Genomic DNA, 23,948 nt, shown 5'->3' with positions numbered 1-23,948 from the left:
TTTTTCTTTGTATTTAATTTTTGTTAGTTTGATTTATATATTTCTCAGCGTGTTTCTCCTTGGGTTTATCCTGTATGGGACTCCCTGCACCTCCTGGAGTTGATTGACTATTTCCTTTCACATGTTCGGGAAGTCTTCTACTATAATCCCTTCAAATATTTTCTAAGGCCCTTTTCCTTTCTCTTCTTCTCTGGTACCCCTATAATTCGAATATTGTTGCCTTTAATGTTGTCCCAGAGGTCTCTGAGAGTGTCCTCCTTTCTTTTCATTCTTTTTTCTTTATTCTGCTTTGTGGCAGTTATTTCCACCATTCTATCTTCCAGGTCACTTTTCCGTCCTTCCACCTCAGTTATTCTGCTATTGATTCCTTCTAGTGTATTTTTAATTTCAGTTATTGTGTTGTTCATCACTGATTGTTTGTTCTTTAGTTCTTCTAAGTCCTTGTTAAACATTTCTTGTATCTTCTCAATCTATGCCTCCATTCTAATTCTGAGATCTTGGATCATCTTTACTATCATTACTCTGAATTATTTTTCAAGTAGATTGCCTATTTCCTCTTCATTTATTTGGTCTTGTGGGATTTTACCTTGCTCTTTCGTCTGCAACATATTTCTCTGTCCTCTCATTTTGTCTAACCTACTGTGTTTATGGTCTCATTTCTGCAGGCTGCAGGCTCGTAGTTCCTTTTACTTCTGTTGTCTGCCTGCTGGTGAGTGAGGTTGGTTCAGGGGCTTGTTTAGGCTTCCTGGTGGGAGGGACTGGTGCATCCGCTCTGGTGGGTGGAGCTGAATCTTTTTCCTCTGATGGGCAGGGCCATGTCATGTGGTGTGTTTTCTGGGGTGTCTGTGAGCTAGTTCAACTTTAGGTAGCCTATCCGCTGATGCGTTGGGCTGTGTTGCTGTCTTGCTGGTTGTTTGGCATGAGGTATCCAGCACTGGAGCCTACAGGCAGTTGGGTGGAGCTGTGTCTTGATGTTGATATGGATACCTCAGGAGAGCTCACACTGATTAATATTTCCTGGGCCCAGGAGTTCTCTGGTGGTCCAGCATCCTGGGCTTAGTGCTCCCACCCCAGAGGCCCAGGCCCGATCCCTGGCCAGGGAGCCAAGAGCCTGCAAGCTGCACAGTGCAGCCAGAGGGACAAAAAAAGAAAACAAAACAAACAGACAAACAAAACCCAAGACAAATAGCAAAAGCAAAAACAAAGAGCAGCAACAACACAACACACACACACACAGAAAAAAAAGAGAACAAGCAAACAAAAGAATTCAAAAATGAGGGGCTCCCCTGGTGGCACAGTGGTTAAGAATCCACCTGCCAATGCAGGGGACATGGGTTCGAGCCCTGGTCCAGGAAGATCCCATGTGCCACGGAGCAACTAAGCCTGTGCGCCACAACTACTCAGCCCACATGCCACAACTACTGAAGACCGCGTGCCTAGAGCCTGTGCTCTGCAACAAGAGAAGACACCACAGTGAGAAGCCCATGCACCTCAGCAAAGAGTAGCCCCCGCTCGCTGCAACTAGAGAAAGCCCGCATGCAGCAACAAAGACCCAATGCAGCCAAAAATAAATAAATAAAAATAATTAGAAAATGAGAACAGTCAGTGAGGAGTAAACTAACAAAAATGAAAAATGAAAAATAAAAACCAAAGCAAACAATAAACCAGAAAGTGAAGAAAACATAAAATATACACATAAAAACAATTTAAAAAGAATAAAATAAAAAACAAAGACCAAAAACAAGAAAAAAACACAAAACAAAAATAAAGTAAAAATAGAAAAATAAAAAATATATATATTAAAAAAAGAAGGGCTTCCCTGGTGGCGCAGTGGTTGAGAGTCCACCTGCCGATGCAGGGGACATGGGTTCGTGCCCCGGTCCAAGAAGATCCCACATGCCACGGAGCGGCTAGGCCCGTGAGCCATGGCTGCTGAGCCTGCGTGTCCGGAGCCTGTGCTCCGCAACGGGAGAGGCCACAACAGTGAGAGGCCTGCGTACCGCAAAAAAATACAAAAGAAAAAATAAAAAGGTTAAAAAATAATAAAAGCAACAACACCAACAAGTGAACAAAATGAAACAAACCCAAAAAAATAATAATCGTAATAAGAATATTTTCCTCGGGCCTGCTCTGTCAGTGTCCTTGCTCCCCCAGTGAACCAGAGCCAGTCCCAACTTCCCCTGGAGGCCTTCCAGTACTTCTAGGTTGGTCTCTGGACCTGTTGTGGGCTCTGTGGGGCCAGCTCAGACCCTGACCTGACCTAACTCCCCCATGTTCTTGCCCCCAGAGTCCACTGCTGTGAAGGCCAGACCAGTCTCAGTTGTGGGAACACTCATTGTCCATTCAGGTATTCCACAGATGTGGGATTTACCAAGCCGATCTTGGGGATTTAATCCATGGCCTGTGCAGCTGCACAGAAAGATTTCCATTCCTCTTCCTCAGTCGCACCACCCCTGGGGCTCAGCTTTGCTTTTGACCCCGCATCCGCCTGTGCGCCATCCTTAGGCATCTGTTCCTTGCCCAGCTGAGGGAGCAAAAGCCGTGGCTGCTTGGGGCTGGGATGGGGTACAGAGGGCACAGTTGGGGTGTGTGTGAGTTGGCTGCAGCAGCAGGGACCAGCAGGCCATTGCAACGGACTGTGGCATGCTCGCTGTGCCAGGAGTACCTCCCAGAGACCGTGGAGGCAGGAGCTGGCATGCGGGGGCAGGGGCAGCCCCCCACCACTCACCACTCAACAATGATGCCTCACTTTCCAGGCAGACGACGCTTCCCCTAGGGGCATTTGGAGCCACGCATCCCCTGACACCCGTCCCCTCTGCTGTTCTGCGCAGCCAAGAGAACTTCTCTCCCTGATCTGCTCTCCCAACCCCACACTTTAGCATTCAGCCCCTGCCAGCATCAGTACACTCCTGTCCCAGGCAGGGGAGCCCAGGGCTGATTCCCAAGGAGGCTTTGGGATGGGTGGCGCTCAGGACCCTGGAGCCCACGTGGGCGTAGGAGACCCTGGCCCGAGGGGCAGGCAAGCCCACTCAGATGGGAGCCCCTCCCAGTGCCTGTGGAGGCAGAAGAAGCCAGCAGGTGGGGAGAGGGGTTGTAATGGTGGCCCCGCCCCTTGCGTACCACTCAACAATGACGCCTTGCTTCTATGGTGTCCCGCACTTTTCCCGCAGACTTTCCTGGTTGTGTAGCTCCTTACTCCTGTCCCTTCAGGCTGTCTTTTCGCAGCCAACAGCTGTCCCCTCCTGGGTCCGCACTCCAAATCCCACCTTCCAGCACCAAGCCCCACCCTCCACAACTGGCAACTCAGGACTCAGGCTGGAATGCGCAGAGCTGCGGTGTTGACCACTTGTGTAGTTCTTACCTTGTCCTGCCTTCAGAAACTGTCTGCTGCATTCTCCTCTGATCCCCCAAAGGTCCTTTTCTGTCGCAGCTAATTTCCCCACCGAGAGGGAGTTTTTCTGAGTGCAGGGACCTCCTCTCACCTTCAGCTTCCCGCCAGGGGTGCTGATCCCTGTTTTGCTTCCTTTTCTTTTTTTCTTCTTTCTTTCCTCCTACAGGTTATGAGGGGATTTTTCTTGTCCTTTTAGGTGTCCGAAGTCTTCCGCTAATGTTCAGCAGGTGCTCTGTGAGAATTGTTCCATTTGTAGATGTATTCTTGATGTATATGTGAGGAGAGACGAATTCCGTGTCCTTCTATTCTGCCATCTTGAGTCCCCCTGCTCACTTTGCTTTATATAGTTTTCTACTTGAAAATCCACCCAGAGAATGGACAGTTTAATCATTTCAGTGTATTTTGAGGTAGTTTCAGTGAACTAAATTGTTGTGGTGTGTGGTGTTAACTCTCTCACGGTGAGGTGGGGGCATCTTTCCTTACTGGACAGTTATCACCGTTCTCCTGGGTTTCTCACTTTACTTCCTAAACCCAGAGAGGGACTTCCCAGTAACTGATCTCTGTATCTTGTCTCCTGCCTTTGCTTTTTGTCTCCTTGACTAGTGTGGTTCTTGGGGACCTATACCTGCCCTTCTGGTGACAGTGCCTTTACACACTGATGCCTGGTCAATGCTCAGTTACTAGGATACATGTAGAGTGGGAAAAACTATAAAATTGGCACCATCTAGCGGGCCTGGCCCTCTCTGCCTGACTTGTACATTATTCTTAGATCTTCTCTGTTGATCTAATTACATTCAAAAAGTATTTTTTCGAGCCTCCAACAGAGAAATGAAACTCCTCACATAGTCCTGAACAAAGCTGTGTCCTCCATCTGGGGCATGAGCAGCTTTGGGAGAGATGCATTTGGAGAGATGCGGAAGCAGGGATCACCTTCCTGGTTAACGAGATAACTGATCAATAGGATGATGTAAATCAAAACCAGATCTCCCTCTCATCCAGGTGCTTTTATGCACTTACCATCCTCAGAGTACTGTGCATAGCTCAGGCATTAGCACATTGTTTGGCACATAAGTACAAAATAAATGGTATCTGTAATGTCTGTTCAGAGACATTTCCGTATCTCCTGGGTCGGAGCTATGACATGAAACTCCAGCCGGCTTTATAAAGCAGACAATGTATCTGAATGGAAAGACACTAAGTTCAGAGAGGACGGAGATCACTGTAGTCCTGAGTGTATTGGCCAAGCTTTTCAAAGAGATGAAACTTGAACCAAGACCCACAAGGACATTTATCATTAACTTTGCCTCCACTGTTTTCTGCTTCTTACCATTAGTGATCTTGGCAGTTGTTTTTGACATCTTAGATTAGAAGCTACTTAAGGAGAGCTTAAGTTCACAAATCCTGATGCTTTGTGTATTTCAGCTTAAAACTTAACTTTCTCTTAATTCCAAAGATCCTAATAATAGAAAACTGTTAACTTCTCTTTGGGCAAATGTATCTGTCCTGCTCTCCTGACAGCTTCTCTTCTCCTCCATTTAGGTTATAAATACATGGGGCCTGGGACCATGTGTTTCTTATCCTTACTCTATAATTCCCTATGGATACGACTGGCCTGATTCTTACATTGTAATCTAATCACTTACTAAGGGGTCTCAGGGTTTGTTGAAGGTGATGGATTAGCCTCTCAAGCGCCCCAGCCCAAACAGTGCTGGTCGTCTTGGGCATTCCCATCACCTGCCTTCCCTGATCCCTATTTCTGTTCCAACCAAATATGCTCCTGGTTTTTTCCCCCGATCACCCCATTTCTATAGCACATTAAATACACTTTTAAGGAGGTGTCAAGACTTCTCTTAAGAATATGGGTTTTTATTCACAATAACACATATACATAAACCAGGAGATAGGCACAGTGGCAGATGAGATCCGACCAAGTACAGAGACAATGTTAATTTGAGAGTATCCAAGTTAATTTAAAACCCATCAAGTTCATATACCCTTACTTTTTAATTTAGTAAACGTTTTAAGCTACTCTGTTTTTTCTCAGTTAATATAATGAAGCTTTCCTCACTTTTTCCAATTCACCAAAAACATTTTTACTTACCTATTGTTTTAGACAACTTATGAAGCATTTCTCTGTGGTTTTCTTTTGCAAATGGGCTGGTTTCACTATGTGGGCCTTAACTTATATAATTGTTGTCTCTTATTCTCTTTGTGATCCACCTTTCATTGTGTTTAGCAGGCGCTGGTTGCTTTGTAATATTGAAAAAACAGCATGTAGGTATACTTGGAAAGAATAGATAGCAGTGAAATTTTGTATATTGCAAACTGTTTTTCATAGACTGTCATCTTAAAACATAACCCAAGGCAAATGTGGAAGTCTTTTCACCATTAATGCTGCAGAGATTCATTTATTTATCATTAAACAGATATCTTTTGACTTCCCACTTTGTGCCAAGTATAGTTCCAAGTGCTGAGAATCTAGCAGTAAGCCAGACAGACAAGGACCTTGCTCTTTACAAGCATACATTCTAGCCAGGTTTGCAGTGGAGATGCAGGCATTCAACAAATAAGCAAATACACAGCCTGTAGAGATGGCAACGATTTCTTGATTCTTTTTCCCTCTACCATGGCTTCAAGGCCATTTCTACAACCTTATTTTCTATAGTGTTGAGTTGAATTTAGTCTCATAGTACTACTACCCCCATCTACATAAGGGCCTGTTCTAGTACAGGAGAGAAAGTACGGAGAGGCACCTGGTAGGGTCAAGTTTCTCATTGTTAAACTGAAACTAAATGTACTTCACTCTCAGGACTGTAGAGGTGAGGATTCATTCACTCATTCAGCAAACATTTATTGAGCAGTGTATCACTCAGGGTTCTATTATGTTCCAGGCTATATAACATCTACATGCATGCCCTTAAGTACCTAGCTGGAAAGACAGAGACATAAAATAAATAATTACTGATAAATGTTATAGTAAAAACATATATCAAGTACAAGGAGGGGGCCACAAAAGCATTAATTAACTCTGCCTGGGGGAAGGTCTCACCATAAAGTGTCCTCTAAACTGTGACGTAAAGGTAACTGGAAATACAGCACACTTCATTTACTCAGGAAGGTTTACTGAGCCAAGCACAGTTGTGGGCCCTGTAGACACAGCGGTGAACTAGGCAAAATCCCTGCTCTCTTGGCAGCACAGAGACAAACAATAAACAGAGAGATAAATAATTATATATTAGGTGGCAGTACCTATTAATATAAAAAAAAAAGAGTAGGTTAATAAAGGGAACAGAGAGTGACAAGGGTCGCTGTTTTAGAAAGAGTGGTCAGGGAAAGCTTCTCTGTCGAAGTGACATTTGAGCAGAATCTTGAATGATATGAGAGAATGAGACCAACAAGCAGGGGAAGCTGTTTCTGATAGAAGGAGCAGCATGAAGAAAAGCATAATAGCCACGAAAATTGTGGCATCTTTATTACAAAGTGAAGTATTCCCACTGAGCATGGATGGAGTAAGCTGGGGGTGCAGAGAGCTTGGGGAAGTGTGGTAGACGAGGCTGGGAAAGGAAGGAAGAGGGGGCCAGATGGTGAAAAACACTGTGTTCCATACTCAGGATTTGGAATGCCCACCTTGTTGATTGGGGAAAGAGGGGCTAGATTTTGAAAAAATTTAAGAGAAAAATGACATGGTTAGATTTTTTTTTCATTCGGTTGGGTTTGGTTAGGTTTGTTTTGGTTTGGTTTGGTTTGGGGAAAATTACCTCTAGCACAGGTATGAAAGATAACTTGAAAGGAGACGCAGAAGAAACCAATTGTAAGGTTATTATGATAATGCAAGTGAGAAATTATTTGGCCTAAATTAAAACAGTAAGATGAGGCTAGAGAGGAGATCGTAGAGCTCAGCTGTTTTAGGAGACCCACAACGGAAGATTTGATGCCCTGCGGAGCATGGGAAAGGTCAGGAACAATTCCTGCGTTTCAGTTTGGGTGACTGAGTGGGTGATAATGCCATCAACCAGCTCAGGGAGCCCTAGAGGAGCAGCGGGCTTAGAAATGCATATAATGAATTTGATTTGGGGCAATGGGAAATACAGACTGGAAATTAAAAGAAAAGTCAAGGCTGAAATACAGATTTGACTGTTACCAGCGTTTCATGGAATTTAAAACAGAGGCGCAAGAAGAGTAGTCAGCATTGTCAGATACTGCAGAGAAGTTTAGTAAGATGAAGACTTTTAAAAGGCTGTCAGATTTGACAGTTGGAAGGTTACCAATGACTTCATCAAGAGCAATTTCAGTAGATGTGGGTAGAGTAGAGCCTCATCATGGTTGAGTTGGAGAGTGAAAGGGCAAGAGGCTGGGATTATCCAGCCAGGATCGCTGTCCTCTCTTCTTTCCTAAAGCTCCTCCTTGGAAGCTTTGAACCTGAGGTCTGATCTTCTCTTCCCCTTCCCTCCTTAGCTTTCTCCACCCAGGGCCTAGGACTGGTTACCCGAGCTGGGGACATGATGGAGGGACAAATATTCTAAGATCCTTGGGTCTCTGATGGGAGAGGTGTCAGGGATAGAGGAGCCTGATGTTGGTGAGTAAGGTATTGCAAGGAGTGTCCTCCGTAGGGAACAGCAGGTAGGGCCAGTCCAGAGACCTGTCTCCAGAGGGGAGAAAGATGAAACACATAGGCCTCTGTTGTATGTGGAAACTCTGGACCAGGAAGCTGAGGTAGGATGGGGAGCAAAGGACTTGAAGGACTGGTGGGGCAAACATGGAATTAGTCAGGAAACTTGGCCCCAGTGAGAGTGGAATCTGACGGAGTGCGGGGGTGAGGGACAGAATCTGACAGTAAACTGATGCTAACTAGAAATTCAGGCAGGGATGCTTAGGTTTCCTAGGGCACAGGGACTGAAGATGTGCAGGTGGAAAGACGTTGGCAGTACTTGTGACCATGAAGATAGCAGTGAGGGGACAGTTAATGAATTAAGGGGTAGCATAAAGAAAAAAAACCTGGCATAGAGATATTTAACAAATATTTGTGAAGCCTGAAGCGGTCATTCACATTTCGTGGAGAAAAGAGATTAGATACCAGAGTTCAGAAGAGCTGAAAGGAAACACCTAGGTTCCCTTCAGGGAGAGGATGGACTCAGTGACTAAGGGATCCCAGACAGCTTGGAGCTGCAAAGCCCAAGAGAGAGACTTGCACTTCGGAAGGAGTTGGAAGCAAAGTTCAGGGTAGGGGAGCCCCTCCCTTAACCCTGGGGACCAGGCAGTTATCAGTAGGATCTACCAGATTTCCCCCGCCAGCTCCCATACACACCCTCGGCCTCAGTTTCTCCCGCCTGCACTGCCACCTCAGCCCACTGGGGGGCGGGGCTCGAGGGCGAGGCTGGTGGCTGTTCCGAAGCCTGGAGAGCCGTCCGTTCCTACCAGACTCCCTGCTTTGAGCGGTCTTACCCCATGGCCGGACACAGCCCCTCAAACTTCCCCATGCCGGGCACTGGTGGGGACAGGCCCGCAGGGCCAGTGCCGGTGCGGGTTGACACTCCAATCGAGTTGAGCGCCCAGGCGGCCCCCGGCAGGCTGATGGTCCGGCCAGAGGTCAGACCGGGGATGTGCCCAGACCCTGAGGTGTGGGCACTGTCCCCAGGTCCCCCGCCGTGCGAATTCCAGGATGGGATGATGCCTTGCCGGCCCCGGGTCGGAGCTGGAAAGGTGAGCGCTTGGTTCCCAAGACCCTCTGAGGTCGCCTTCCCCGGGCCCTGCATCGACCTGCAGTGCATCCCGACGCTGGCGCTGCCAGAAGACGTCTCTGCCGTACAGGAGATGGAGCAGTTGGCCAAGGAGCTGAGGCAGAAGAGGATGACCCTGGGGTACTCTCAGGCCGACGTGGGGTTGCTCATGGGGGCTCTTTTTGGAAGGACGCTGAGCCAGACGACCATCTGGTGCTTCGAGGCCCAGCAGTTGAGCCTCACCAACATGTGGAAGCTGCGACTGCTGCTGAAGATGTGGCTGGAGCAAGTGGACATGGAGAACCTTCTGGGCTTATGCAAAATGGAGACGATCCTGCAGCAGGCTGGGAAGCACAGACGGGCATACAGGGAGAGACACATCGGAAACAGCCTGGAGAAACTTCCTGCAGTGCCAGAAGCCCACACCCCAGCAGATCAGCTGCATCGCTGGGCAGCTCCAGCTGCAGAAGGACTTCATCCAAGTTTGGTTCCATAACTGGAGCAAGATGGGCAGTCGGCCAAGCAATGATTTCTCCCCACTGACAGAGGTGGGGACTGTCGGACCTCCTCTCCCAAGAGGACCAGTGTGCTTTCCCCTGACATCGGGACTCCATTTCTGTGTCCCCCATTATGGGGGACCCTACTTTACACCGTTGTACCCCTGCCCCTTTCACTGCGGGAGGAACCCTCCTCTCTGCCCCAGCCACCACCCTGAGCCTCCCCAGGCTTTCCAGCTGAGGCGCCTGCCTTTCTGGGGAGGGCCAACCCGGGGAAACGGGTCCCTGGGGTTCACTTAAAGGCTTTTAGCATTAAGTCCTCCATTAGTTGTCTAAAGAAGTTAAGAATACGTAAGGGAGAGGGATGGGAGCTGTTTAGGAAAATTTGGGGAGGGAGGTTGAAGTTTACTGCTGTGTTGTTTTTCCCTTTGTTTTTCCTTAGCATTGACTTTAAGGTACATTCCAAAACGTAGATGGTTTTGGATATTTTGTTTCTCTCTGTTTATTAATTGAAAAGTAATTGTGTCTCTTATTCCACGTGGTTATCAGTAAACATAGGGATATTCTTATGAACACAATACTGAGTGAAAAACTCAGGTCACAGAAGACTATGTCAGTGTATTATTTCTATCAAAACCAAGCAGAACTTTGTGTGAACACAGAGTCCAAGATAATCGTTGCCTCCAGGGGAAGGTTTGAGGATGGGACAGGAAAAGAGTACATAGAGCCTACCCAGAGCCCTTGTTGAAACACAAGAGTTTGCCGGTTCTCCCCCTTTTCTTGAAAGATGTGTTTTTTTCTAATTCACTTTTCAGCTCTGTTTGGTTTATTCCCTGGGAATTTCCCTTACTTTCTTTTGAGCTCAGAAATGCTTTGTAGAGGATATTTGTGATAGTTGATCCAACTATCCAACTCCCTGGTGGCTTTTGCAGTGGTGCATCTTAAATCACTTTTCCAATCTCTTCCATGAAATTGGTCTTTTCCAGTTCTCTACTTCTACATTGGTCAATATGGGTCATCGTATACTAAACAGAAGGCATTAATCCCTCTGTGTTTTCACACCTGTTGCCGTACACCTCCATGTAATATTTATGGTTTTATAATTCTGTCACCATATACTATACCTGAGTTTATGTATTCTTTTTGCTTACTAATCTTGTCCATTTTTTTCTCTACTTTTTTCCTTAATCAGTCTTACAAAGAATTTATCTACAGGTATTTTCAAATAACAAGTTTTTTATTTTTAATCCTATTTACTGTTTTTATTTCCTAATTATTTAATTTTAGGTTTATTTTTATTAATTGCTTTTTTCTAGTTTCTTCCAATATGTATTTCTTCCTCTCGTCAATGTCTGAAAGTAGAGCACTGTCAAGACACGTAGGTTAGTGAAAATGGAGCCAAACTTCAAAAAACCAAGAGTATGTTGTCAGTGGTTAGCAGTGTCATATGTCAGAGATCAAATAACATAAATCAAGTAAGCTATATCATTTCATTAACAAAGATGTTACGGGTACATGTCTTAGAACAATTTCAGGGGAGGAGTTAGTAGAGGCAGGTTCCAAACAACAGTCCAAAGTCTTCATATTTGCCAGATTTTCCCCTACCTCAGTTAAAAACATAAATTCCAACCACTCACTCACTGAGATCTTTGCCATCATTCTGAAAATTTCTGTATCAAATGTTTCCTTTATCTTGTATTTCCTTTTGACAAGGCAGGTATTCTTAACCTGAAGATGCCAAACCTCTTTGAGGTATAAGCAGAATAGCGTGTTTGTACATATGTGCATTTTCTTCAAAGATGGTGATGGTAGCCTTCATCACATTTCAATGGGGACCATGACTGTGTAGATCTATGATTTTAGAATTTAAGCAACACCTTCCCATTGGCCATCTTACTTTTGAGAGTTTTCCCTTGAAAACTAATAGGTAATTCCTGGTTTTCTTCAAGTCTGTATTTTCTGGGTATCTCTAGCCAGTACAGTATAAAGGCCCTGAATCAGTTCTTACATAAGTCTTTCAAATTCAGACCAAATACTGTATTGATTATTGCCTTTATTGTTCTTATGCTTTTATCATTCCTTGGCACTTTAATTAGATTCTTATCATAAAGAACAATTTCTCCCTTCCCTAGAAGTTTTCCTACTTCTTGTCTAAGAAAACTTGAGGTGTTAGGAGATCCCTCCTTATTCCAAAACATTATCCTGCTCTTAAAATAGCATCTGTTTTCTATTATTTCATATTTTTAAAATGTGTGTAGTATACATCATTGTTTATTATACTAAAACTGTGTCATAAGGATTTATTTTTCAGAATAGCCACTTTTGTTTATGACTTTCTTCTAGAAATAGTCTTACTAAACAGTACTGATTCCCTTAGCAGAATCCATTTATAAATTCTTTTTAGGGTACAAAATTGTATTATCTATGTAGAACAATGTTTTTACAATGAAAACTACAATTCCATTCAAATAAAATCCTAGTGGAATATGGGAGTATTACTTGACAAAGTGATTCTAAACCGAAAGAATGAAACTTGGGGAAATATGGAAATTTTGAAGGTAAAGCGTTAGGGCCTTGTTCTACCAGATGTTATGAAACTACAATAATTTGAACACAGTGTTGTGGTCGTGATGAACAAAATAAAAGAAACAAGTATTTGGCTATTCCATCTGTGGTCATGTAAATTGGTACAACCTTCATGAAAGGCTGTTGGGTAATTCATATGAGAAGTTTTTAAAATGTGCTTTTCCTTTGGCCCATCATTTCAACTTTTAAATAATGTTTATAAGAAAATAATTGTTATATGTATGCAAAAATTTAGTGATAAGGGTGGTATCACAGCATTTTTTTTTAATTTTAACAATGAAAAGTTAGAAACAGTGTTCAACAAAGGGTTAAATAAATAAAAAGGAACACCATATAGGGTAAAAATTGACAAACAGTTCAGAAAAGATTGTTGAATGAGGCAAAACAATTTATTAAACTTTGTGATGTCATTTTTTAAGGAAAAAGGTATATTACAGGGAAAAAAATCTATAATAGGTATTACTGGTGATTTTTTTAAAAATTTGCTGTATGTATTATACAGTTTAAAAATTCAAGAAATATATCTAAACAAAGACTCCAGAAAATCTAGGATTCCTAAAAATATTCATTCTTCTAGTCTTTCTTGTCTCTAAATGGTAATTTCTCATTATAAAACAATATTTTAGAATAATAAATCTGGCCTTTTCATTTTTAGTCAGATTTGTAGTTTCTGTAAAAGAAAGACAATTCTCTAAACGCAGGAGTATTGGGACATATCAGTTGGAAAGGCATTGCTAAAAATTAGGGTTTTTTTAATCAGATGTCCATTAATGTTAAAGAGCTGTAGTGCAGCTCAGTGAATGAAGATACCTGCCATATGTCTGTTTTCCTGCACAACATGGTAATTTACAATTACAATTAGAGTGTTTATATACTTCAGTGTAGTTAACCTACATTTAGAATATAAGCCCAAATCATTTTCATGTTCCTGGATGTTTACTTTTCAATTTTAAAAAAGCATTTGAAAATATCAAAATCCTGGTTTTATCACGGTAGAATTCTCCCTACTTGTCACGTTTGAAGAAACTAAATGAATATAAATGAGATCTGTGGATTTTTAGATTTGAAGGGGGGTCAGTTCCTGTGATTACAGCCCCAGCCAATTGAAAGATGAACTGTTATGAAGTAAATCTACCCCAATACCCAGTAGAATCCTTAAAACAAGGCATTAGCATTATCGTGGTTACACCAGTGAAGAGAAACGTGACAAGAAGCTTTGGGAGACTGTATGGTTTACCTAAGGGGCTGCCTCCAGAAAAGAACCCAGCGGGTAGGTATGTTGGGCTGCTGCTCTGCCACCTCACTTTTTAGCTGTGAGCCTTGTGAATTCTCCTAACGGCAAAATCAGCTACTTTGGCACTGAACTTGCGTTTCTTAGGTTTCCTTCCCCCAGCTTCCAGCAAAATTCGAAATGCAAACCAACTTCACTTATCGCTATTGACTCTTGTACTGACTGCCTGCCAAAGACTATGGTCAGAAAAGGAAAAATTGAGGCCTTCCATTGATTTTTAAAATCAATGTTATCTTCTAAATCTGTACAACCTGTTTAACATACCATTTCTTCTTTGCCAAAGGAGTAACTCTATTGTTTAATAATTAGTCTTCCTTCTGGGATGCATGGTATAGGCCTTCTTTTAGAACTGGCCAGGGCAGTGTATAAGATGCATTAAGTTGAATTGTTGTCTTAGAATGGATGATAATGCTCCTGGAACAGCTGTAAAACTTTGGATATCATTGACTGAGTAGTGGGCAAATCTTAACATACACCTTTTTACTGAAAGAGAATTAGTTTCAATATATCACATATTAGTTTGCTAGGGCTGCCATAACAAAGTACTATAGCTTGGGTGGCTCAAAGAATAGAAATTTATTTTCTCACAGTTCTGGATGCTAGAAGTCTGAAATCAAGGTGTTGCAGAGTTGCTTCCTTCTGAGGGCTATCAGGGAAGGATCTCTGTTTCAGGCTCGTAAACAGCCTCCTTTTCCCTGTCTCTTGACATTGTCTCCCCGTGTACATATCTGTGTCCTAATTCCCTCCTCTTAGAAGGACACCAGTCAGTGGATTAGGGCTGCCCTACTGACCTCATTTTAACTTAGATCTCTGTAAAGATCCTGTCTCCAAATAAGGTCACATTTCGGGGTACTAGGGGTTAGGACTTCAACATATAAATTTTTGTGGGATAAAATTCAGCTCATAACACCAGCCTAATTAAAATTTAAGCTAGATTCAATTATTTGTTAATGTAGCCATTCAACAAATATTAGTTGAGTACCTTATATAGCTGGTTGTGCCCTCGGTACTTAAGATGCAATGGTGACCAAAACAGGCTCATCCTGACCTTCAGGGTGCTTAAAGTATGCTGAGGTGTCCATGTTAAACAAATAAGCATGTGATGACAACTCATGATAAATATGATGGGGTGTCAGGTATCAGAAGTCTTCATTTAGCTTTAGAGTTATAGTCCTCCTGTTACATGAGTATTGCCTCTGATAACATCAGTTGTTAACAAATATTCTAAGCCAGAGGAAGTATGGCCCCATAGCCAAGGCATAGTTTGGAAGACAGGCTTTTCTGGGTTCAAATCTCAGCTCAGTAACCTACCATCTCTGTTACTTGAAATTACTTCTTTCAGCCTCAGTTTCTCATCTGTGAAATATGTCTAGCAATCCACAGGGTGAGAGAGTTGATAAACAGGTAAAATTAGGTTATATAAAAAGAAACCCCTAGGACTTCCCTTTTATGCAGTAGCCACCCAATAAGTTTTCTCTCCATTGTGTTTTCACTGTACCTTGTCTGGGCTTTATTTATAGCTCATAAATCGCTCTTTTGCATCCTAGGAAATTTCACACAGTGAAATTGTGCTCATCGATCGATAGCCAAAACTGAATAATGAAAGAACAGAAAAAGACAATAGTCTCAGTTGCTAGAAAACATACTATCTAACATTGGGAAATGACTTTTGGAATTGTAATAATTGGAAGACAATAAAAAGTTCGTTTCCTTAGCTGTCAAATAACAACTAGGTAAGGGAACAGATGATAAGGTTTTGATTTGAAGGATTTAGATAAAGACTTTCTGAAAACCCTTGTAATGTTATATAATTGAAAGGAATGATCTCTGAAGTTGTTTCTAGCCTATAATAATTGTATGAGTCTCCATGAATAAAAACAAAACAATGTACCACAGATTGAATATGGAGGCCACAAGGATGTAGAGTATGGGAATGGACAGAGGACATTGTTCCTCATACTGTGATTACCACTTAAACCTTTCCTTCCTGATCTCCTACTGTGGTCGCAGTTGTCTCCCAAATGCAAGCCCAGTCCTGCCTTCATTCATACTGTTTCTTCATTGAACTCTAGCTTTTCTGTCCAAAGCCTACTATATTAGTTTGCTAGGGCTGCCATAACAAAGTACCACAGATTGGATGGCTTAAGGAACAGAAATGTATTGGCTCACAGTTCTGGTGACTCCAAGCCCAAGATTAAGGTATGGGTAGGGTCGGTCCTTTCCAGGGCTGTGAGCGTAGGATATGTTCCAGGCCTCTCTCCTTGGCTTGTAGGTGGCTATCTTCTCTTTATTGTCTCTTTACATTGTCTCTCCTCTATACATTTTTCTGTGTTCAGCTTTCCCCCTTTTATAAGGACACAAGTCATATTGGATTAGAGCCTACCCTAATGACCTTATTTTAACTTGATTACCTTTGTAAAGACCCTATCTCCAAATGTCATATTCGAGGTACTGGGGTTTAGTACTTCAAGATATAAATTGGGGGGGAACCCAGTTCAACCTGTGACATCTACCACTCCTGATAGAAAATATAGGTGGGTGCTGTGGGGGGAGGGTGTAGGAACCCAGAGAGACTTGTTTATTTTTTCTTGCAAAGGAGTTAAATAAGAGGTGTGTGATGGAAAGGAAAGAGCATTAGCCGTGGAGCCAGGCAGCCCCAGATCTGCGTTCTGTCTCTAGGTCATTCACATAGGTAATATCACCAATCCAGGGTAACTCATCAGAAAATTTCAAGAAAAATAACATTTTTTCCCTCCCAACAAATGACTTTATGGGCTGAAGAATTACAGTAGCTACTTATTTCTATCTATTTTAGGAGCACAACAATTGTACTTTTATCAGTGAGATTGAATGGCATTATCTTAGGAAGAAAATTTTGTATATTTTGATAAAGATATGATTCTTACTTTCCCCAGAAAAATTGCTGTGTGAGCCTATTGAGAAAGCCCTGTCACTTTCTGCTAAGCATTGCCAGCCATTAATTTCTTCAAGCTAATGTAACAGGACAGTCAAGTGACTTGCCTTTAATTTGTTGTGATTGTGTTATATTTATGAAAAGCAGAGCTAAAACAGCTGATAGCAAGTGTTTAGACACTGGTTGTTTTCATAAATGGTTTTAAGAGCATTGCTAAATCTAAGTAGACACTGAGTAAGTTTTCTCAGTATGTGAAATGTAAATCATTCTTTCTGTAATCATAAGTCATTAAATGCATGCAAATGTTATAAATGATTACCACATTTCAAACATATTTTTATGGTACCAGTCTGCTTGCTAAATATGTATTACCTTTGAGGTTTAAACTAAAGAGGTGGGAAAAGACTTACCATACAGGAATTTATTGTGTTGTTCTTTTCTCTCCTAAAAAGGCAATCATACCAACACCATAGGTAGAAAAGAATGTTTTTGCTTCTGTGTCACATCATTAAAGTAGTGAATCTAATGCCGTACATTTTTGTCTTCTGGGCCAAGAAATTTTAAGTAAAATACTAACAAAAATGTTATGCTTTTAAATGAGAAGTGAAAGAATCTTTATCCTTTTTATTTGAGTTTCCAGAAATGGCACACTCCATAAAAAAATTGTATCATTCTTATTTTTAAACGGAGTTTCTTTCATTAGTCAGTAAACAGTTTATTAGGTGAACATTCTCTGAGCACATATATACACCATGTGAATGTTTAGGAAACAGAAGGTGCTTGAATTTGTGAGATTTAAATATTTTCTCACAGTTGATCCAGTTATACTGCGGTAGAAATAAAACCACATGTAAATGAAATACCACTTTCTACTAAAAAGCACGTATAAATTTTCTACCATTGTTTTAATGAGGACAACAATGATTCTATTTACTCAGTGGAACATCTTATAAATCATTAGCATGTTTACCTCCATATGCATTCTAAGACTCACCCATAAAACTCTACCTGTCCTAATCACAAATATGCATGTACATTAAATTATATTATCTGACTGCACATATTTTGTGCTGCTAATATTCTTGCAAATATTATTAAATTTTGAAAGTATAAATAAAGCAATGATTTGGTTTCTCACTTGCTCTTCTAAAACACATGTGCATGCACATACTAATACTCATATTTTAAATACATTATGTAAGATATGAGCTATGTAGATCAAAGGTGCTACACCAGAACATGGCAAGCAAAAGGAATAACACTCAGCATCCAGCTTTGGTCCATCTCCCAGAAATCTTTGCTGTGGCCCCAAACCAACTCCTGTTTTTCCTCCACTTCTACATCCTCACATTCTTATAAGTATAGGATATAATAATTCTTATTATACCCTATACTTCCTTGGTGGTTAAATGTCTACTAAGCACCTGTTGAGGGCTAGGCACTAAAGATCAGAATTAGACAAGGTACACATAGGTTAAGTAGAGGAAAGGAGTGAGAAAAATCAAGGATCACCTCATCCATGGCCAGAGTTAGAGGAAAGGACAAAGGAACAACCCAGAGGAAGGAGCACATAACTCAGTGGGGGGTACCTGTCCCATTAAGAACAGGGACCACTGGAGCTAAGTAGGACTTGAAAGATAACTAGGAGTTGTTAAGTGGAGGGTGTGAGAAGAGGGATGGGGGAGACCAAAAGTCAAGAATGGGAGAAAAAGTGAAAGGACTTGCTTTTGACTAGAAATCTAGGCTGTGATTAGTTGCTGCAATTGAGAGTTAAATGCAGTGGCTAAAATTCTGATAGCCATAGCAGAAAGTTACATAGTTCTCAGTACGTGAAGCTAATTACATGAATCTTTCAAAATGCATTGAGAAAAATATTTTCTCAACATTAAATTTAAAGATGAATATATCAATCTTAAGGAGACATTGAACAACACAAGAGATAATCTCTTTAATTGTAGTACCTCTGTTGATTTGGTGTTGTCATTTAAGACACACAATCATTCTTCAGGTGACTGGTTCTTATATTGACTTATAGAAAATAGCCTAAGTCTCAATACTAAGATCCAAGGTTCTGAAGGCCTTTCTTCCAGGAAATAAAATAATTTTGTACTGGCATAAAGCTTCCAGATGGTTTGCCTTTGTACTACTGATCAGCAAATCTAGAAAAATTAATGGTTGGTAGATCCACTGTCCTATTCTTCTCAAGAGTCATTGTCTCCACTAGGCTTTTGATACAAAGGTGTTAATCAGAACCTTTATGTTATTTGCAATATCGTAAGAAACACAGGGAAGAGTTTAACTGAAAAAACCATCAGACACCAAAGACAGTGTCTTAAGTTAGTAGCCTAGTTGCCTTTGTGCGCAAAAAAGAAAAAAAAAAAAAAATCTGATGAGAAACCTTGTTGTCTGTCATGGAGCATGGTCATTCTGTCCTTGCCCATGGCTCCAGATGCAAGAGAGTGCCTGGCATGATACCAGGGACAGAGATTAGTAAGTGTGCATAACAAGCAACTGACTTAAGATAAATCATCAATCCATCTGTGGGGTTTTTTTTTAATCTTTATTGGAGTATAATTGCTTTACAATGGTGTGTTAGTTTCTGCTTTATAACAAAGTGAATCAGCTATACATATACATATGTTCCCATATCTCTTCCCTCTTGCGTCTCCCTCCCTCCCACCCTCCCTATCCCACCCCTCTAGGTGGTCACAAAGCACTGAGCTGATCTCCCTGTGCCATGCGGCTGCTTCCCACTAGCTATCTATTTTACGTTTGGTGGTGTATATATGTCCATGCCACTCTCTTGCTTTGTCACAGCTTATCTGTGTTTTATCCTCATATAAAATAAAGATGACTGAAATATTCCTGTACAGAGTCACTCTGAGAACCAGAAAACAAACAAGCAAGCAAAAACTCTCATAAGAATTTTTGAGAAGTACTTAACAAGGCATAAAGAGCAATGCAATGCTTAATAATGCTTTTTTAAATAAAATTTAAGGCCTGTAGATCTTCAGTTGTTAAGTCCAGTGTTGCTTCCATCTGTGAATATTGAAATGCTTTAATATATATAGTAATTTTTACAAAACTTTCTAAAATGAGTCCTTAGCGCCAATGTAGATGTTGAACAAGATTAAATTTTTTTCCCAAATCATGCAAACTCACCAGTGTCAGAAGCCATCAATAAATACATAAGTCTTGACACCCTTGCTTTGTCCTTATATATACTGAGTGACACTTTTTAGCTTCTTTCAGCAGACAAGTTTTGAAGACAGGCAAAAAATGTGTTAGGATCCAGCGTTGATAGATCTGTTTCTTATGAATTTAGGTCACTTCTGAAAATCCCCAAAGTATGTATAATGTAACAGTTGTTAGGTGAATAATTTTGAGAGGTCTGCTTGAGGTAGCAGACTCATGTTTGGGCCATTCCATTGGGAAATTGTCTTTTCAGACCCTTACCATCAACTGAGAAGAGCTAGAAGGCAGAGAGCCTAAAAACGTAAGGCTTCTAAAAGTTAACTATGTTGGGATTTGATAAGGATATTTAGAAAGTGGGAGATAAGTAATTATTTTGAGAACACTGAGACATTTTTATTGGAGTTCTTTATAACTCAACTTGAAGTGGAATATAGCTTGTACGAATCATAATGCCAGATGACAGTTATTTTCCAGTCAGTTCTTAAAGTGGTTTACATGTTATAGTTCAAGCAACATGAAAATTCGTTCTGGAAAAGCATTTGTTGTCCAAGGCTTTCTTAACCAAGAGAAATAGCTACACCTAGATCTCAATCGTTTATGAGTGAATTGTATATTCAGGGCATTATCTGCAACAAAACCATGGTCTTAGGCTAGCTTTCCCTTGTTTCCCAGTGCGTGCCACTTTTCCCCAATACCAAACTCTTGTGTTCTCAGCAAATGCAAACTACTTTTAATTGTGCCTAGAAAAACATCAGGAGAATAAATTACTTCTCCTCTCCCACTGCCCTCCTCCCTTCATTATTTTAAAGTATTAGAAAACTCAATATGAATTACTTTGTTTTACCCTTTCAGTTACCTATAGCACTTATGTGGATAATCCAGAAACTTCTTGCCTTTAAACATGTATTAACACTCAAAAAAATGCTACTATTAAAATTTACTGTGTAGTAATTTTACAGATTCAAATGAATATATGAATTCAAATATGCACATGTAAGTATCAGTCTCACGTTTTATAGAAGTTGGAAAAAAAGAGTAGAATATTATCTGCCCTTTTCAATTACCGTGTTAGTACAGACTCTTTTCAAGTTACGTAAGTCCAGTTCAAGCTGCTTACCAAACAAACAAACAAAAACAAACAAAAAAGAAAACAAAACAAAAACAGTCATTTATTGATTAATGTAAATGGGAAATCCCAGGGTTAGATCTACTTCTGGTACTGCTAGATTCTGGGGCTCAAACTCTGTTACCAAGACTGTCCCTCCATCTCCTTCTCTACTTTTCTTTGCCTATTGGCCTCATTCTTTCTTGCTTGCAGACAGGGCTTTCTTCACATAGATAAGGAGGGTGGCTACAAGCAGTTGCAGCGTCTTCTGTTCAGCATTACCCCAGAGGAAAACCTCTAGCATCCAAATAAGAATCGTAGTGAAAACTCTGATCGGTCCTGCTGTGATGATCCCTGAACTCAGCACTGAAGCCAAAGAGATTGAGGAGTAGGACCAGACTGGCTGTGATTGACCAGCCTGGGCCAGCCATATCTATGATGGGGTTGGCACTGGGGCAGGACACTGTAACTGGTAGCCCCACAAAGGGCTATGTGAGTTGAAGAGTGCTTCCCCAAAGAAGGATTTTGGATATGTCCACTACAGTTGTCATTGTGTCAGTTTCTCTAGGTTCTTGGAAGATTTAATGTATGTGCCACAATCAGATGCTTATGTGATCTGATGCAGCGAGAAGAGAATATGTGGGATAACTAAATACAAGAAGATTCTACATTTTGAACACTTGAACTGATCCATCAGCAGACTGTTATGCAAGTTTGTGATTCTGTAATAGTTTGCCCTGCGTCATTTTGCCGTTACTGATTCCTGTGTGCCACTATGCAGAGGGCCTAATTGCAGCGATATTCACCCCCGTCAATACTTTTGGGTCCTAGAGCAGCATTTACTCACCTATATCCTAAGATAGCTTAATAGCATCTGTACCATAGGCCAGTTTTAATGTTTGAACATACACAGACAGGCCACTAGTTCTTCCTATTAATCCTACTTTATCCATTGATACAACCAAATTAATCTTTTCAGGGGAGAGCTGCTGATATCTGGGGGTTATTTTTCCCAGTATTTTATTTCTCTCTTGGTCATAACTTTCATTTGGTATTTACCTTCTAACACAGAATAATCTATTGTAGTAATCTGTTTTATAGAAATTTAGGGGGATTACTAGGGTTCTAGACTTCTGGAAAAATTGTCCCTCAACTCTCACAGATAAATATATTATGCTTTATTTTTTTAATTGCAGTGAAAAATAAAAATCTAGGATGTATTTTGTTATTCATAAATTATTTTTATATCCAATTGAAATAATATAGTTCTTGCAATCTGTTTGCTATCAATAGTAAATCAACAAATTAGACAAGCAAGCTGAAATCACTAATGCATCAGTTGCTCTTCCTCTTCTTCTGTCCTCAGAGAAGATAGAAAATGTATGGTCAATGTCCTCTCAATGCTTTATATACAATAAAAGTATTTAATATAACCTAGTGACTATATTTCAAAATTAGATTACTCTCTCACACAAAAAATTATATTCATTAAATATATTGATAGACCAGTCAGTTTATTATAAAATATTATATTTCATTGTGATTACAAGATGTAATTTTAACTACCTAAAGTTTAAATATATCTTGCAATCAGTGTGATAAGAAAGCATTGTGTCATAGCTTAATTGGCAGTGTTTTTTCTAGGTGGTACTTGGAGTAATGATGATTCTTAACATCAATGGCATTTTGGGTTTGATGACACACAGTACTCTAATTATGTGTCTTCATTTTCCCAAAGGGTTTTGTCTAAGTCAGAATTCTGTTGGTCAGCATCTTTTAAGAACACTAGGTTTGATATGAAGATTCCCTTTTGTAAAACTAAGTTTCTTTTTGTAACATTAATAGACACTCCCTAATGTGTCTATTGTATAAAATTGAAGTTTTGTTATTGTAATTTTAACTCAGAGCACACTTAGATTAACAGCGCTTCTCAGCCATCATTTTCACAGGTTTGGTTTTATTTTTTAATATGTATACACAAAAAGCACTGGTGTCCTTTAGCTATTAATAATTTATTTTTGACATTTACAAATAATTTTATATGTTTCATTCAAGGCAAAGACAACATGATATTGAGAACCTAACAACTGTTATATGTGAAACTATTTACATTAATCTCTATAACTCAGTTATGACTCTCTTGCTTTAAATCTCTTTGGTATGTTTCTGTTCTGATTTACTGCCTGGTTTAAAGATTAATGTCACAGGGTAATTTACTACAGCTTCACAGATGGTATTTGAATCTTTGTAAATGGGCTTTGGAATCTGTGCACAATTCTATATAATGTTAGGTTAACATCAATGTAAATGTTGAACTTGAAACAGTTCTAAAAGATCCTGATAGAAATTTCATTATCCCTTTCTAAATACTATAAATATTTAGGGGATTTCATGGGCTAAGTATTTTTACTTCACTAGTGTGGTTAAGGTATAACTAGCTCCTTATATTTGAAATCACCAGCCCCTATAAGTTGAAAATAAACATAAAAAATAAATTACCTCATTTTAAACTATTCTAAAGTTCTAGTCACAGGAGAAGTTACTGTTCTTATTTTTACAGCTTCCTACATGAAATGCTTTATAGAATCCACAAACACACATTGCTTTTAGTGTCTTTCCTTTGATGTCTATAAAAGACCCATTCAAAGCTGGAGGTAAGTGCCCCTAATGCACACAGCAGAAGTTGGCTAAAGTTATTGGAAGCTGTTAGAGATAACCTTTCTCTACATGTCTTTTGAGGGAAGAACTGGTACCAACAATACCAGTTAAGCTGTAATTAGTATAACTAACAACTAATAAGAAAGAGCAGACTAGAGGTCATTCTTAAGAATTTAAAGGTATTAGCAGGTTAGGGTTGTAGGGCATCCTATTCCCCAGCTTAATCTGCTGCCCTAGCTGGTGAGATTTGTTGAAGCCATCAGTGCCCTCTAACCCCGAGGTGTTGCTCTCTCATAATTTACTGGTCACATGCCAAGCTCTCTTTCCTGTCTAGTGAGATGACTTTGGGAATGGCAAATTCATTTTAAAGTTCTTGTTAAAAATGCCTGCAGATTTTCAACCTTGTAACGTAGTTAAGGATTACAGATTAATTTGCTTTAATGTTCTTGTCCTACAAGGCTTAAACTACATTGAAATTGTCATTTTGCTACGTTACAGAATATGATTCGTTGAGACCATTTAACATGTATTATAAGGGAACGCTTAAAATCTAACTATTAAATCAGATGTTGTGTAACTGATTCTAATACATAA

At 40.4% G+C, this 23,948-nt stretch overlaps 2 protein-coding genes across 5 annotated transcripts in view; both read left to right on the top strand.

Annotated features, from left to right (window-relative positions):
- The window catches only part of ARB2A (ARB2 cotranscriptional regulator A), a 420,212-nt gene that overhangs the window by 301,437 nt on the left and 94,827 nt on the right, over positions 1-23,948 (top strand). The gene's annotated exons all lie outside the window — the stretch shown is intronic.
- Positions 8,837-14,094, top strand: POU5F2 (POU domain class 5, transcription factor 2). The gene is given in 2 exon segments (XM_067730086.1): positions 8,837-9,507; positions 9,509-14,094. Coding segments are annotated over 2 exon segments (1,068 nt in total). The 3' UTR covers positions 9,906-14,094.

The sequence above is a fragment of the Pseudorca crassidens genome, chromosome 3 (genome assembly GCF_039906515.1).
Source record: "Pseudorca crassidens isolate mPseCra1 chromosome 3, mPseCra1.hap1, whole genome shotgun sequence".
Classification (NCBI taxonomy): Eukaryota; Metazoa; Chordata; class Mammalia; order Artiodactyla; family Delphinidae; genus Pseudorca; species Pseudorca crassidens.
Note: the sequence above shows the minus strand (reverse complement) of the source record. Positions and strands in the feature narration are given on the sequence as shown.